The sequence below is a fragment of the Hylobates moloch genome, unplaced genomic scaffold (assembly GCF_009828535.3).
Source record: "Hylobates moloch isolate HMO894 unplaced genomic scaffold, HMol_V3 SCAFFOLD_9, whole genome shotgun sequence".
Lineage (NCBI taxonomy): Eukaryota > Metazoa > Chordata > Mammalia > Primates > Hylobatidae > Hylobates > Hylobates moloch.
Genome location: NW_026652284.1, coordinates 79,992,280 through 80,006,940, shown reverse-complemented (window position 1 = coordinate 80,006,940; position 14,661 = coordinate 79,992,280). Strand labels below are relative to the sequence as shown.

The window sequence follows — 14,661 nt, the reverse complement described above, 5'->3', positions numbered from 1 at the left end:
AAAGAACCAAATTTTAAAAATAGGAAAAAGACCTAAATAGACATTTCTCAAAAGAGGACATACAAATGGCCAACAGGTATATGAAAAAGTGCTCAATATAACTAACCATCAGAGAAATACAAATCAAAACCATGAAAGACCACATCATTCCTGCTAGAACGGCTATTATAAAAAAGACAAAACATAACAAGTATTGGCAAGGATGTGGAGAAAAGGAAATCCTTGCACATTGTTGGTGGGAATATAGATTGGTACAGCCATTATGGAAAACAATATGGAGATTCCTCAATCAATTAAAAATATAACTACCATATGATCCAGTAATCCCACTAATGGGTATAGATCCAAAGGAAATGAAACCAGTGTGCTGAAGAGATATATTTGCACTCCTATGTTTACTGCAGCACAATTCATAATAGTCAAGATGTAGAATCAACCTAAGTATTCATCAATGGATGAACAGAGGATGAAAATGTGGTAGATATTCACAATAGAATAGCATTCACTCCTTAAAAAGATTGAAATCCTACCATTTGAGACAACATGGATGAACTTGAAGACATTATGCTAAATGAAATAAACCAAACAGAAATAGACAAAAACTGCATGATTTCACTTATATGTGGAATCTAAAAACGTCAAACTTATAAAAGGAGACATTAGAATGTTTGTTGCCAGGGTCTGGGGGAAGGGACAATATGGAGAGGTTGGTGAATGGGTACAAAGTTTCAGTTTTGCAGGATGTATAAGCTCTGTAGATCTAATCTACAGCATTATGACTAAAATTAATAAATACTACTGTATTATATACTTACAACTTGGTAAAAGAGGAGATCTTACGGGTTCTCACCACAAATAAAAAGTTGTAACTATGTGAGGTGATAAATATGTTAATTAGCTTGAATATGGTAATCATTTCTCAACGACACATTTATCAAAACACCACATTGTACACCTTAAATGTTTATAAGTTTTATTTGTCAATTATACTTCAATAAAGCTTGAAATAGGTAACCAAAAATCCATTTGAAATTTGCAATTGAAAATAATTTTAAAGATTAAAAAATCATATTATTTATTCCTCATTTTCTACTCCAGAAAAATCAAGACACTATTTGATTAATCTTTTCCAGGTATCTTAATCCTCCTGAATCAGTTACCTTCAGATATGTCTGAATTAATCCCCACTGAGTAATAAATTCAGTAATAACATAAAAGCAGGGTTAACCAAGAAAGGCAAAAACACTTAAAAAATACATCTATTTGGGGGTAAACAACTTAAAATTTCTATTTTATATTCATATAAACAAACCTATTCAAATGGTGTGTTACTGTACCTAAGAACTCTTTTACTATTTTATAGCATTTAAGTACAAATTTTCATTCAAATCAGAGAGGTTTGTGGAAATGCAATTATTTAAGGATGTTTAGGAATTATTTTAAAGTAGAAATGAAAATCATTGTAACCTATAAAATAGTTACATTAATCCACACAATATAAGGAGAAAACTGTATTCAAAACAGGATTATAACCAGTTCAAGTCAACAGATTTTTAAAATCAAAATCAAATAAAACCAGAGATGAAACCAATCAGAAGCCAGAATGAAATCAGAAACACTGAAAACTAGACAGGTAAATTAATGAATGAGTTAAACAGGGTGAGACTAAAGAAGTGATTCTATTAGGAGAAAAAGACCAATGGCCATGCATTTCAAATATAGACACCATATATACTACACTAAAAGGTGAAATTGCATTCATTGTCTTGTGTTTGATATAACCATGTTATTTAAATTATATGATGAATGTGGCATGCTAAGCATTAATTTATAATAAAACATAAATGACTTGGGAATGTTTTCCCAATGTGGCATTTTTGTTCTTTGTTGTCATTTAAATGTCATTTCATGGCTACAATGACAGTGGCTCAAAAATTCCTGAAAGAACAATGAAAAAAATACCAGAGAGCTCAAATGTTTTTGCAAATAACCCTGAGTTAATTAGAAAAATCTGCACCGTTTCCAGTTCTTCTCACGTGTCAGCTCTCATTAAATTTAAAAAAAATTGCATTTCAAAGTTAAGGAATCCTATGGTTAACAAAACTTTTAAAATGGGATCAAGTGGGCACATTCCTACATTTCTATATGATGTCATACCAAACACTTCACAGCTGAATTTGAATTTGCAAGAAGTATGATTGATTTTTCAATATAAGAAGTATCTGATCTAATGCTAATTTTTTTCTATAGGCTAACTGTGCTGGGAACAGGTGGCCCTGCTTTCAATTATGGAGGGCTAGCGTGCCAGTGTGAGGCCTGGATTAGTTCACCTTCTCACGGGGAATTTTCCTCGCGTTGGGAATGGATTTATTATGGTTTCACACATGGAATAGAGCTCATGTCAGCTGAGGGCAGTGACACATCATATGATTCAAATTAACCTGCTGTGGACTGTTCCGCAGGGTTTAGATTGTGTATTAAAATGACGACATTTTAAAAACAGCTTGAAAGAAACCAGGATTGCTGAACTGCAATGGTTCCAATTTGTTCCAACTAATCTATCACCTGCTGGAAATATTATTCTAGTGGGTTTCTGGTAGCTGCTGTTTTCCAGGTTTCTCCAAGCCACTGACCTTGCTAATGGGTACAAGGGGAAAAGGTGGGGGGTTGGGAGAGCTTTGAAAGAGTTTTTGATGTAGAAGTTGGGACCTACCATTTGCTCTATTAAGGTACCATTAGGTGAACAGAAGAAATAGGGGAATACTCAAGAACTCTACATTATTTTTCTAAAAACAAATGCTAAAGAGCAGCATTTGTATCACCATGTTTAGAGAAAATAATCCCTGCAAAATAAATCTAAAAGGCTAAATTTCAAAAGCTGTGAAGTTTACATCTTTTTGAAGAAAGCTTAAGGTTAGGCAGTTATAATCAGTATTCCCTCTACCTTTAAGGGTTGTAACTTTTTTTTTTTTTTTTTTTTTGAGACGGGGTCTCACTCTGTTGCCCAAACTGGAGTGCAGTAGCGTGATCATAGCTCACTTCAGCCTTGACCTCCTGGGCTCAAGCAATCCTCCCACCTCTGCTCTCTGAGTAGCAAGGACTACAGGCACATACCACCATGCCTGGTTAATTCAGGGTCATAACTTTCATTGTTACTATATCCTTCATTAAAGAACAAGGAAAAAATAGATGGAAATTCCTAATATAGTTCAAGACATTCTCTGGAATGATACTTAAATAGATATGCATACAGATTAAAACATAATAGTAGCTAAAGATTTCTAATGATAACACGATGACATTACCTAAAAACTAGAAGTATTACCTGTAGTGCTTTTATTATTTTTTTGTAATGCTTTTTCTTCAAGGAAAGGGAATGTTATTAGGGAACATTATAAAGCTGAAATTTGTTTGCCCAATTTCAACATAAATGACATTCCTCTTAGTATCCTATTCCCTAAGAGCTGGAAAAAATAAAATTTCCTTGAGTTGTCAAAATCTATAAAATACATCCATATGGTAAAAGCTGTTTTAATGTGTCCTGTTATTCCCATTTAATTAGTGGTATGCAAGTCTCACTATCTTCTATAGCCATTTGATTCCTTAATTAATGTAGTAGCATGCCAATCTGGCTGTGTAGTGAGACAATATAATTACTCTATGAAATAACATCTACTTGTACACTAAATCACAAATTGCTTACAGTAGGAAAATTTTTGTCTAAGCTAGTAAATTCTGGAGCAGTTAAACGCTGTTAGGTTAGTGTTTTAGAAGAAGTCACACACAGCTGATATATCATTTAAACTAATCTTCTCTCAAATAAAAAAATGTACTTTTGTTTAAAATGTTTTAGACTTTGAAGAACTTAAATCATTTATTGGATATTATATTTGATTTTCCGTAATCAAAGCACCATTCTAAAAACCACTTATCTTTCTTTATCATTGCCCTGTCCTGTTCCCCAAAATATCAGTGGTTTGGCTCTCAAAGACTGACTGATACTAAAAACAAAAATCATATATGATAACTCATATGTATAATTTTTAAAAAGAAGTTTGATAAGAGCCATGTAAAACTTGCTACAAAAAGTACAGTCCCAGACCAACAGCATCTACTTCATCTGGGAGCTTTTTAGACATGACTTTCAAGCCCTACCTTCTAGAACTATTAAAATCACCATTTGCATTTTAACAAACTCCCCAGGGAAGCTTCAAATGCAGAATCAAGTTTGAGAAGTGCTGCTGTAAAATAACTATTTCAATTCATTTACTTAAAAGTTTAAATCTCTAAATATATTATCACTATTATAGCATGGACATAAAATCAGAAATTGTATATATTTAATTCCTAACTTTGAAAAGTATCTTAAGAAATACAAAAGTACAACTACTTTAAAAAGTACATTTCTGGCCAGGTGCGGTGGCTCACGCCTGTAATCCCAGCACTTTGGGAGGCCAAGGTGGACGAATCATGTGGTCAGGAGTTAGAGACCAGCCTGGCCAGTATATTGAAACCCAACCTCCACTAAAAATACAAAAATTAGCTGGGTGTGATGGTACGTGCCTGTAGTCCGAGCTACTCGGGAGGCTGAGGCAGGAGAATCACTGGAACCTGGGAGACAGAGGTTGCAGTGAGCCAAGATCACATCACTGCACTCCAGCCTGGGCGACAGAGTGAGACTCTGTCTCAAAAAAAAAAAAAAAATCACATTTCTATTACTGAGTCATGTTAAATGCCAGAATTGTAAATACATAATTTTTAATTTATTCATTGGCATTTCTCTTAAAATTCAATGTATTTGGTTGCCTTGAAAATATTGTATCTAATTTACCATCAACTTTCAAATTCCATTTTTTTACAAACAAATCAATCAAATGTAAACTACAAGATAATTTTCTAGCCAAAATGAGCAAAATGTGTCTAAAAACAAAACGAATGTGAAACTAAAACTGAGAAATAAGTAAATCCGAGTTTCCCCGTCACTCTTCCATGAACTAACTACGTGTTCTTACCCTATTGCATCTATTCTATTGTGTTTAGTCTTTCACGTGTGAACAACTCTGAAATCAGGAAGTGTCTTCAAACTGATGTAATAAAAAGGCCCTGTATCACAGTGTAAATAGCATATGTTATTTTTTTCATTTTTGGTGGCATATAGAATGTTTTTCTACAATTGATAGTGGCTTAGATGGAATGAAATATGGTACTTCATGCTTACTAACCAAATACTAGGACTCACCTTCTCCAGTCTATTACCTCACTCCAAAGGCTTCTTCCTACACTTTAATGACTTGCTTATCCTTCAGTTTCTTGCTTTCCTTCATGTATTTAAAACCATATCTAGAGTTTATCAAGATTAGAAATAGTTCTTCATACTTCTACACCTTTACAATCCCAGCACTAGAAAAACATGCTGAAGAAGAATTCGTCCCCAGTGACAAAGTCAGTGGAGATGGTTTCAGTCTCTGTTTAATCCATGACTGGCTTTCTCCATCTGTAGTATGGATCATAAGTACACTAGCACGCCACAACACATACACTCAACAAAGTCTATATATAAATATTTTTCCTTCCTTAAAATTCATGCCTTGCAGAGTATTGCTAGAGATCTTAAGACAGTTGTAAAATCATTGTTTTAAATTCTTTTCTTTTTTTTGAGACAGAGTCTTGCTCTGTTGCCCAAGCTGGATCACAGTGGCATGATCTCATCTCACTGCAACCTTCGCCTCCCAGTTCAAGCAATTCTTGTGCCTCAGCCTCCAGAGTAGCTGGAACTACAGGTACGTGCCACCATGTCCAGCTAATTTTTTATTTTTATTTTTAGTAGAGACAGGGTTTCACCATGTTGGCTAGGCTGGTGTGGAATTCTTGGCCTCAAGTGATCTGCCCATCTTAGCCTCCCAAAATGCTGGGATTACAGGTGTGAGCCACCACGCCCAGCCTATTTTAAATTCTTAATGGCCAGGAGCAGTGGTTCACACCTGTACTCCCAGCATGTTAGGAAGCTGAGGCAGGGGGACTGCTTGAGTTTAGGAGTTCAGGACCAGTCTGGGCAACACAGCGAGACCTCATCTCTACTAAAAATAAAAAAAACTAGTTGGGCGTGGTGGCACACACCTGTAGTCCCAGGTACTTGGGAGGCTAAAGCAGGAGAATTGCTGGAGCCCAGGAGATTGAGGCTACAGTGAGCTATGATTGCACGACTGTACTTTGGCCTGGGTAACAGAGCAAGATGGTCTCCAAAAATAAATAAATAAATAACATGAAATAAAATTCTTAATGAAGAAACTAATACTCATTTCGTGGGTAACACTCTGAAGCACTGTAAGTATAAAATAACAAAACAAAAAGTGAAATGTAATAATTTTTGTTAAATAAATAGCTAAGACTATACGGAGGTGAGGGAGAAATAACAGAAGAGGGGGAAGAACATGAGATGAAGGAAGAAAAGACAGAGGAGGAAGATCGAGGAATAAGGAAAAAAATCTTTAGTTATGCCCAAATTAGTGTAGTACAGAAGTTAAGCTCTAGTCTTTGGAGTCATAAAGACTTAGGTTTGAATGGCTCCTCTGTCACTATGACCTTAGGCAATTTACTTCACTTTTCTAAGTCTTAGCTTCCTTATTCATAAAATAGGAATAACTATAGTACATACTCCTAAAATGCATGATGCCTGGGACATAATTAGCTCTCAAACATTTTTGATATCTGTATCTATCTAAAACTGAGTAATTACTATGTTTCAAGAACTTTGCTAAGCATGCGAGACAGGTACATTTAACTATCAAATCTAATCTATCTAAGTATACTATCTATCTAAGTATACTAATCTATCTAAGTATACTATCTTATGTATATATATATATATCATGTTTCCTATCCATTCATCCATCCAGTCTATCCTCTTCATATACAGGTAAGAAAACTGAAGTATAGAAGATTAGATCAATCACCTAAGATCATACAGTTAATTAACAGAAAAGGTAGAAATAAAATATTGGGGCTTTGGCTTCCAGTCAACTACTCTTTAATTGATAACTACATTTTTGTCAGACTGAAGGTAATTCTTAATGCATATTTATATTTGCCTTTTGATCTCTAAAATGGGCAGACTGAAAAGCATACGCCTCTGGGAAAAAAACGAACTATTCATTTTTTGCACGGAATGTCAAGATTACTAACAGATCCTATATACATGCTAATATATTCACATAAAAAATATACACACATGTGAATTTTATGACTTTCTTACCTGGTCCATTCAGAAAGTCTTTAATCTGTAGTGTTATAAAGGAAGGTGGAATACCACTTTTGCTGTCTATTTCTCCAGGCACTGTCTGTAGCCAAACAGTGCAATAATCAAGGGCTTCAGGCAGAGTCTTCCCAGGATCTAAAGTGACAAAATTGAAATTAAAAACATCAATTACATCACAATCTCATTTTGATATATGAGTTTGAGTTAATAAATGACAGAAAAACTGGTTAAATAATTGTATGCAAGCTTCATTGTTTCATTTGTTTGTACACATACAGTAAACAAGCACTCGTGTTGAAAAAGATAAACTATCACTGTACAATGTGGGATGACAAAACCATGTTTTCCAGAACAAAGAGGAAAAAAAAGTTCAAATCTGAATTCATATCATAAATGAGGGAAAGTAGTTTCTGTATTCTGAGCTGCTGTTTACAGTTTAATAGTTGGATATTTTTTAAAATGTGATATTAAAAACAAAGAAAAAAGGGCAATCTTGTCAGCTTTAAAAAAAGCATATACATTTTCAAAGATACAGTAGATTAGTACCACTTAGGGGCTGTTTGATCTGTTTCAGAGTTTTACTGACATTACAATCACTTTTTACTTCTAGGCCTTTGAAGTTAACCTCAGTAGCTTTCCTATAACCTTCTTTAAATTGATAAAATTGGTCAGTCTCTTAATAATCCTAATTATAACGGAAATGAGCTTTTTCTGTTTTGACTGTTTTTCTGTTTAATACTACGTATTTTTAAAATTTTCTGGGTAATATTGTATATTTTTTAAAAAGTATTTTTGGCTACTGGTTGTGGCAAACTGAATTTGCTTTTCAATACTTAGGAATCCACAGCTTTTATTGAAATAGCTCTTTAAATAAAAACGACTGCTGTATCTTGGCATACAGTGTAGTAGGCTTTTAAAAAACTTCTAAATATTCACAGTTTTTCTTTAGTTTCATGATTGTTTTACTCTCTGTGTTTTAATGGCCTCTGAATGTCAGTTTTATAGGGATGTTCTTGCCATAGAGTCCATCTATTCCATTTTCAGTCTATTTGAAATGTGTTATTAAAGTATTATTTATTTTAGGTTTTATTGATTGGATTGCTTTCAAGAATAGCATTTACATACAGTGTATTATATTCAACATATGGTTATTTAGTATTGCTGTCATACGTGAAGTGGGCATATAAATTCTGCCTTGGAATTTGTATTTCTTGACCTTATCATGTGATCCTTATGAAATCTGGCACATATGAACCTTATGTGATTTCAAAGAAAATGCTGAAAGCAATTGATCATGACGTTAGATCTATGTGGTCAAGATCAAACACTAAGCTAGTGTAGTCTTCTCTTTTTATATCATCAGTGATTTTTAAAGCAGTGAGAATATGCATAGCAGATCTATTTCATAGTAACACTGTGCTTTTCTCTCTTTTAAATATAATGGTCAATATTATAATAACATTAATATTAATATAATATTAATTGTTAAATATAATGGTCAATATTATAATATTATAATATTATTGAAAGGATGATTAAAAAGTCTGTTGCTGGTAGGATCTACAACCAGTTTTTAGGAACTATGTAACCTGCTAGGACCTGTGCATCTATTTTGGGTCCCACCACCGCAGCTATCATCAAAACTAGTTATTATCAGGTAAGTGGTACCATGATAGATCTAAACAAGGAGACATAACTCTTCATTTTGAAGAGAATACAATGTGGAGATAAAACAATGATCTAACAGAGAAAACACAGCTCTTAAGTGATATAAATAACAAAATAATGAACAGAGATGATTAAATTGATGTAGAAATGTTAATATGATGCATAAAAAACTGACAAGTAAGACTTAGGATAGGTAAAACAAGTTAGAGTAACTGCATTTTCAAACTTACATGGCACTGAGAATTGTTATCCTTGTGGCATATTTAATCAACTTTCTACATTTTTCTAGAAATAAAGATTCCAAGTAGCAAAATAATGCATATTGAGGGAACGTGCATTAACTATCCTATTGTATATCAACAATAATAACAATAAGACACCAAAACTAAAAAACATAAAGGCTGACATATATGACCACACAAAACTTTTGTCAAAGAACACCATGAACAGAATAAAAAGTCAAATGACAAAAGATGAAATTGTAACATATGTGACAGTAAAAGAAAAGGGATACCATTAATATATAAAGAGTTCACATATTCAATATAGGTACCAACAGAAAAACCAGTGGAGGCTAGAATAAGCAATAAATGAAAATTACTAAACAAAACAATAAAAGCAAATTGCATATAAACATTTTAAAAATACAAACATTAAAATATACTAAATCTTAATAATTAAAGAAACAAATCTTTTCAAATAAGATAGAAATTTTCACCTATCAGATAGGCTAAGACTAAAAAAACTGACAACGGGTCTGCAATCCTAGCACTTTGGAAGGCCGAGGTGAGCAGATTGCTTGAACCCAGGAGTTTGAGATCAGCCTGGGTGACATGGTGAAACCCCTGCTCTACAAAAAAATACAAAAAAATTTAGCTGGGTGTGGTGGCACCTGCCATGCCTGTAGTCCCCGTAGCAGCGGCTACTTGAGAGGATAATGTGGGAAGATCGCCTGAGCCTGGGAGGTTAAGGCTGCAGTGAGCCGTGATTGTGCCACTGCACTCCAGCCTGAGCAACAGAGTGTGATCCTGTCTCAAATAAAAACAAAAACAAAAACAACAACAACAAAGAAAACAACACCCAATAATGCCTGTATTGGTAGTTTGTGATGAGAAGTCCACTCTCATTAATTCCTTTCTGGAGAGTATTTTATAATACATAAGAGATTTTACATGTGTATGTCACTTGACCTAGGAAATTAATGTGTAGAAATTTAATCCAAATAAGAAGTCAGGTAAGTGTGTAAATAAACATACTGGAGAATTATCTAGCAAAAATAGAAAACAACCTACATATCCAGCAACAGATTAATATTTAAATAAATAAGTAAATAATCTGGGTGGAGCCAAGATGGCCAAATAGGAACAGCTCCTGTCTCCAGCTCCCAGCCCCAGCGACACAGAAGACCGGTGATTTCTGCATTTCTGCTTGAGGTACCGGTTTCATCTCACTAGGGAGTGCCTAACAGTGGGTGCAGGACAGTCCCTGAAGCGCACTGTGCACGAGCCGAAGCAGGGCGAGGCATTGCCTCACTCGGGAAGCACAAGGGGTCAGGGAGTTCCCTTTCCTAGTCAAAGAAAGGGGAAACAGACGGCACCTGGAATATCAGGTCAGTCCCATCCTAATACTGCGCTTTTGCAATGGGCCTGGAAAACGGCACACTAGGAGATTGTGTCCCGCACCTGGCTCGGAGGGTCCTATGCCCACGGAGTCTCGCTGATTGCTAGCACAGCAGTCTGAGATCAAGCTGCAAGGTGGCAGCCAGGCTGGGGGAGGGGGGTCCGCCATTGCCCAGGCTTGCTTAGGTAAACAAAGCAGCCAGGAAGCTCGAACTGGGTGGAGCCCACCACAGCTCAAGGAGGCCTGCCTGCCTCTGTAGGCTCCACCTCTGGGGGCACAGCACAGACAAACAAAAAGTCAGCAGGAACCTCCACAGACTTAAATGTCCCTGTCTGACTGACAGCTTTGAAGAGAGTAGTGGTTCTCCCAGCACACAGCTGGAGATCTGAGAACGGACAGACTGCCTCCTAAAGTGGGTCCCTCACCCCTGAGCAGCCTAACTGGGAGGCACCTCCCCAGTAGGGACAGACTGACACCTCATTCAACCGGGTACTCCTCTGAGACAAAACTTTCAGACGAACTATCAGACAGCTGAATTTGCGGTCTCACGAAAATCCGCTGTTCTGCAGCCACCGCTGCTGACACCCAGCAAAACAGGGTCTGGAGTGCACCTCTAGTAAACTCCCAACAGACCTGCAGCTGAGGGTCCTGTCTGGTAGAAGGAAAACTAACAAACAGAAAGGACATCCACACCAAAAACCCATCTGTACATCACCATCATCAAAGACAAAAAGTAGATAAAACCATAAAGATGGGGAAAAAACAGAGCAAAAAAACTGGAAACTCTAAAAAACAGAGCACCTCTCCTCCTCCAAAGGAACGCGGTTCCTCACCAGCAACGGAACAAAGCTGGATGGAGGATGACTTTGATGAGTTGAGAGAAGAAGGCTTCAGACGATCAAACTACTCTGAGCTACAGGAGGAAATTCAAAACAATAGCAAAGAAGTTAAAAACTTTGAAAAAAAATTAGAAGAATGGATAACTAGAATAACCAATGGAGAGAAGGGCTTAAAGGAGCTGATGGAGCTGAAAGCCAAGTTTCGAGAACTACGCGAAGATTGCAGAAGCCTCAGTAGCAGATGCGATCAACTGGAAGAAAGGGTATCGCTGATGGAAGATGAAATGAATGAAATGAAGAGAGAAGGGAAGTTTAGAGAAAAAAGAATAAAAAGAAATGAACGAAGCCTCCAAGAAATTTGGGACTATGTGAAAAGACCAAACCTACGTCTGATTGGTGTACCTGAAAATGATGGGGAGAATGGAACCAAGTTGGAAAACACTCTGCAAGATATTATCCAGGAGAACTTCCCCAATCTAGCAAGGCAGGCCAGCATTCAGATTCAGGAAATACAGAGAATGCCACAAAGATACTCCTCGAGAAGGGCAACTCCAAGACACATAACTGTCAGATTCACCAAAGTTGAAATGAAGGAAAAAATGTTAAGGGCAGCCAGAGAGAAAGGTCGGGTTACCCACAAAGGGAAGCCCATCAGACTAACAGCTGATCTCTCAGCAGAAACTCTATAAGCCAGAAGAGAGTGGGGGCCGATATTCAACATTCTTAAAGAAAAGAATTTTCAACCCAGAATTTCCTATCCCGCCAAACTAAGCTTCATAAGTGAAGGACAAATAAAATACTTTACAGACAAGCAAACGCTGAGTGATTTTGTCACCACCAGGCCTGCCCTAAAAGAGCTCCTGAAGGAAGCACCAAACATGGAAAGGAACAACCGGTACCAGCCACTGCAAAAACATGCCAAATTGTAAATACCATCGAGGCTAGGAAGAAACTATAGAAACTAACGAGCAAAATAACCAACTAACATCATAATGACAGGATCAGATTCACACATAACAATATTAATGTTAAATGTAAATGGGCTAAATGCTCCAATCAAAAGACACAGACTGGCAAACTGGATAAGGAGTCAGGACCCATCAGTGTGCTGTATTCAGGAAACCCATCTCACGTGCAGAGACACACATAGACTCAAAATAAAGGGATGGAGGAAGATCTATCAAGCAACTGGAAAACAAAAAAAGGCAGGAGTCACAATCCTAGTCTCTGATAAAATAGACTTTAAACCAGCAAAGATCAAAAGAGACAAAGGAGGCCATTACATAATGGTAAAGGGATCAATTCAACAAGAAGAGCTAACTATCCCAAATATACATGCACCCAACACAGGAGCAACCAGATTCATAAAGCAAGTCCTCAGTGACCTACAAAGGGACTTAAACTCCCACACAATAATAATGGGAGATTTTAACACCCCACTGTCAGCATTAGACAGATCAACGAGACAGAAAGTTAACAAGGATATCCAGGAATTGAACTCAGCTCTACATAAAGTGGACCTAATAGACATCTACAGAACTCTCCACCCCAAGTCAACAGAATATACATTTTTTTCAGCACCACACCACACCTATTCCAAAATTGACCACATAGTTGGAAGTAAAGCTCTCCTCAGCAAATGTAAAAGAACAGAAATTATAACAAACTGTCTCTCAGACCACAGTGCAATCAAACTATAACTCAGGATTAAGAAACTCACTCAAAACCGCTCAACTACATGGAAACTGAACAACCTGCTCCTGAATGACTACTGGGTACATAAGGAAATGAAGGCAGAAATAAAGATGTTCTTTGAAACCAACGAGAACAAAGACACAACATACCAGAATCTCTGGGACACATTCAAAGCAGTGTGTAGAGGGAAATTTATAGCACTAAATGCCCACAAGAGAAAGCAGGAAAGATCCAAAATTGACACCCTAACATCACAATTAAAAGAACTAGAAAAGCAAGAGCAAACACATTCAAAAGCTAGCAGAAGGCTAGAAATAACTAAAATCAGAGCAGAACTGAAGGAAATAGAGACACAAAAAACCCTTCAAAAAATTAATGAATCCAGGAGCTGGTTTTTTGAAAAGATCAACAAAATTGATGGACCGCTAGCAAGACTAATAAAGAAGAAAAGAGAGAAGAATCAAATAGATGCAATAAAAAACGAAAAAGGGGATATCACCACTGATCCCACAGAAATACAATCTACCATCAGAGAATACTACAAACACCTCTATGCAAATAAACTAGAAAATCTAGAAGAAATGGATAAATTCCTCGACAAATACACCCTCCCAAGACTAAACCAGGAAGAAGTTGAATCTCTGAATAGACCAATAACAGGTTCTGAAATTGTGGCAATAATCAATAGCTTACCAACCAAAAAGAGTCCAGGACCTGATGGATTCACAGCTGAATTCTACCAGAGGTACAAGGAGGAACTGGTACCATTCTTTCTGAAACTATTCCAATCGATAGAAAAAGAGGGAATCCTCCCTAATACATTTTATGAAGCCAGCATCGTCCTGATACCAAAACCTGGCAGAGACAGAACCATAAAAGAGAATTTCAGACCAATATCCTTGATGAACATTGATGCAAAAATCCTCAATAAAATACTGGCAAACCGAATCCAGCAGCACATCAAAAAGCTTATCCACCATGATCAAGTGGGCTTCATCCCTGGGATGCAAGGCTGGTTCAACATATGCAAATCAATAAATGTAATCCAGCATATAAACAGAACCAAAGACAAAAACCACATGATTATCTCAATAGATGCAGAAAAGGCCTTTGACAAAATTCAACAACCCTTCATGCTAAAAACTCTCAATCAATTAGGTATTGATGGGACGTATGTCAAAATAATAAGAGCTATCTACGACAAACCCACAGCCAATATCATACTGAATGGGCAAAACCTGGAAGCATTCCCTCTGAAAACTGGCACAAGACAGGGATGCCCTCTCTCACCACTCCTATTCAACATAGTGCTGGAAGTTCTGGCCAGAGCAATCAGGCAGGAGAAGGAAATAAAGGGTATTCAATTAGGAAAAGAAGAAGTCAAATTGTCCCTGTTTGCAGATGACATGATTGTATATCTAGAAAACCCCATTGTCTCAGCCCAAAATCTCCTTAAGCTGATTAGCAACTTCAGCAAAGTCTCAGGATACAAAATCAATGTACAAAAATCACAAGCATTCTTGTACACCAATAACAGACAGAGAGCCAAATCATGAGTGAACTCCCATTCACAATTGCTTCAAA

The 14,661-nt window shown here is 36.5% G+C and overlaps 1 protein-coding gene across 1 annotated transcript in view; it reads right to left on the bottom strand.

The window, feature by feature from the left end:
• VPS13B (vacuolar protein sorting 13 homolog B) overlaps positions 1-14,661 on the bottom strand; it is a 915,321-nt gene that overhangs the window by 218,659 nt on the left and 682,001 nt on the right. The window contains exon 35 of the mRNA XM_032760928.2: positions 7,253-7,390. Within this exon, the coding sequence (XP_032616819.1) occupies positions 7,253-7,390 (138 nt within the window). The remainder of the gene's footprint in view (positions 1-7,252; positions 7,391-14,661) is intronic.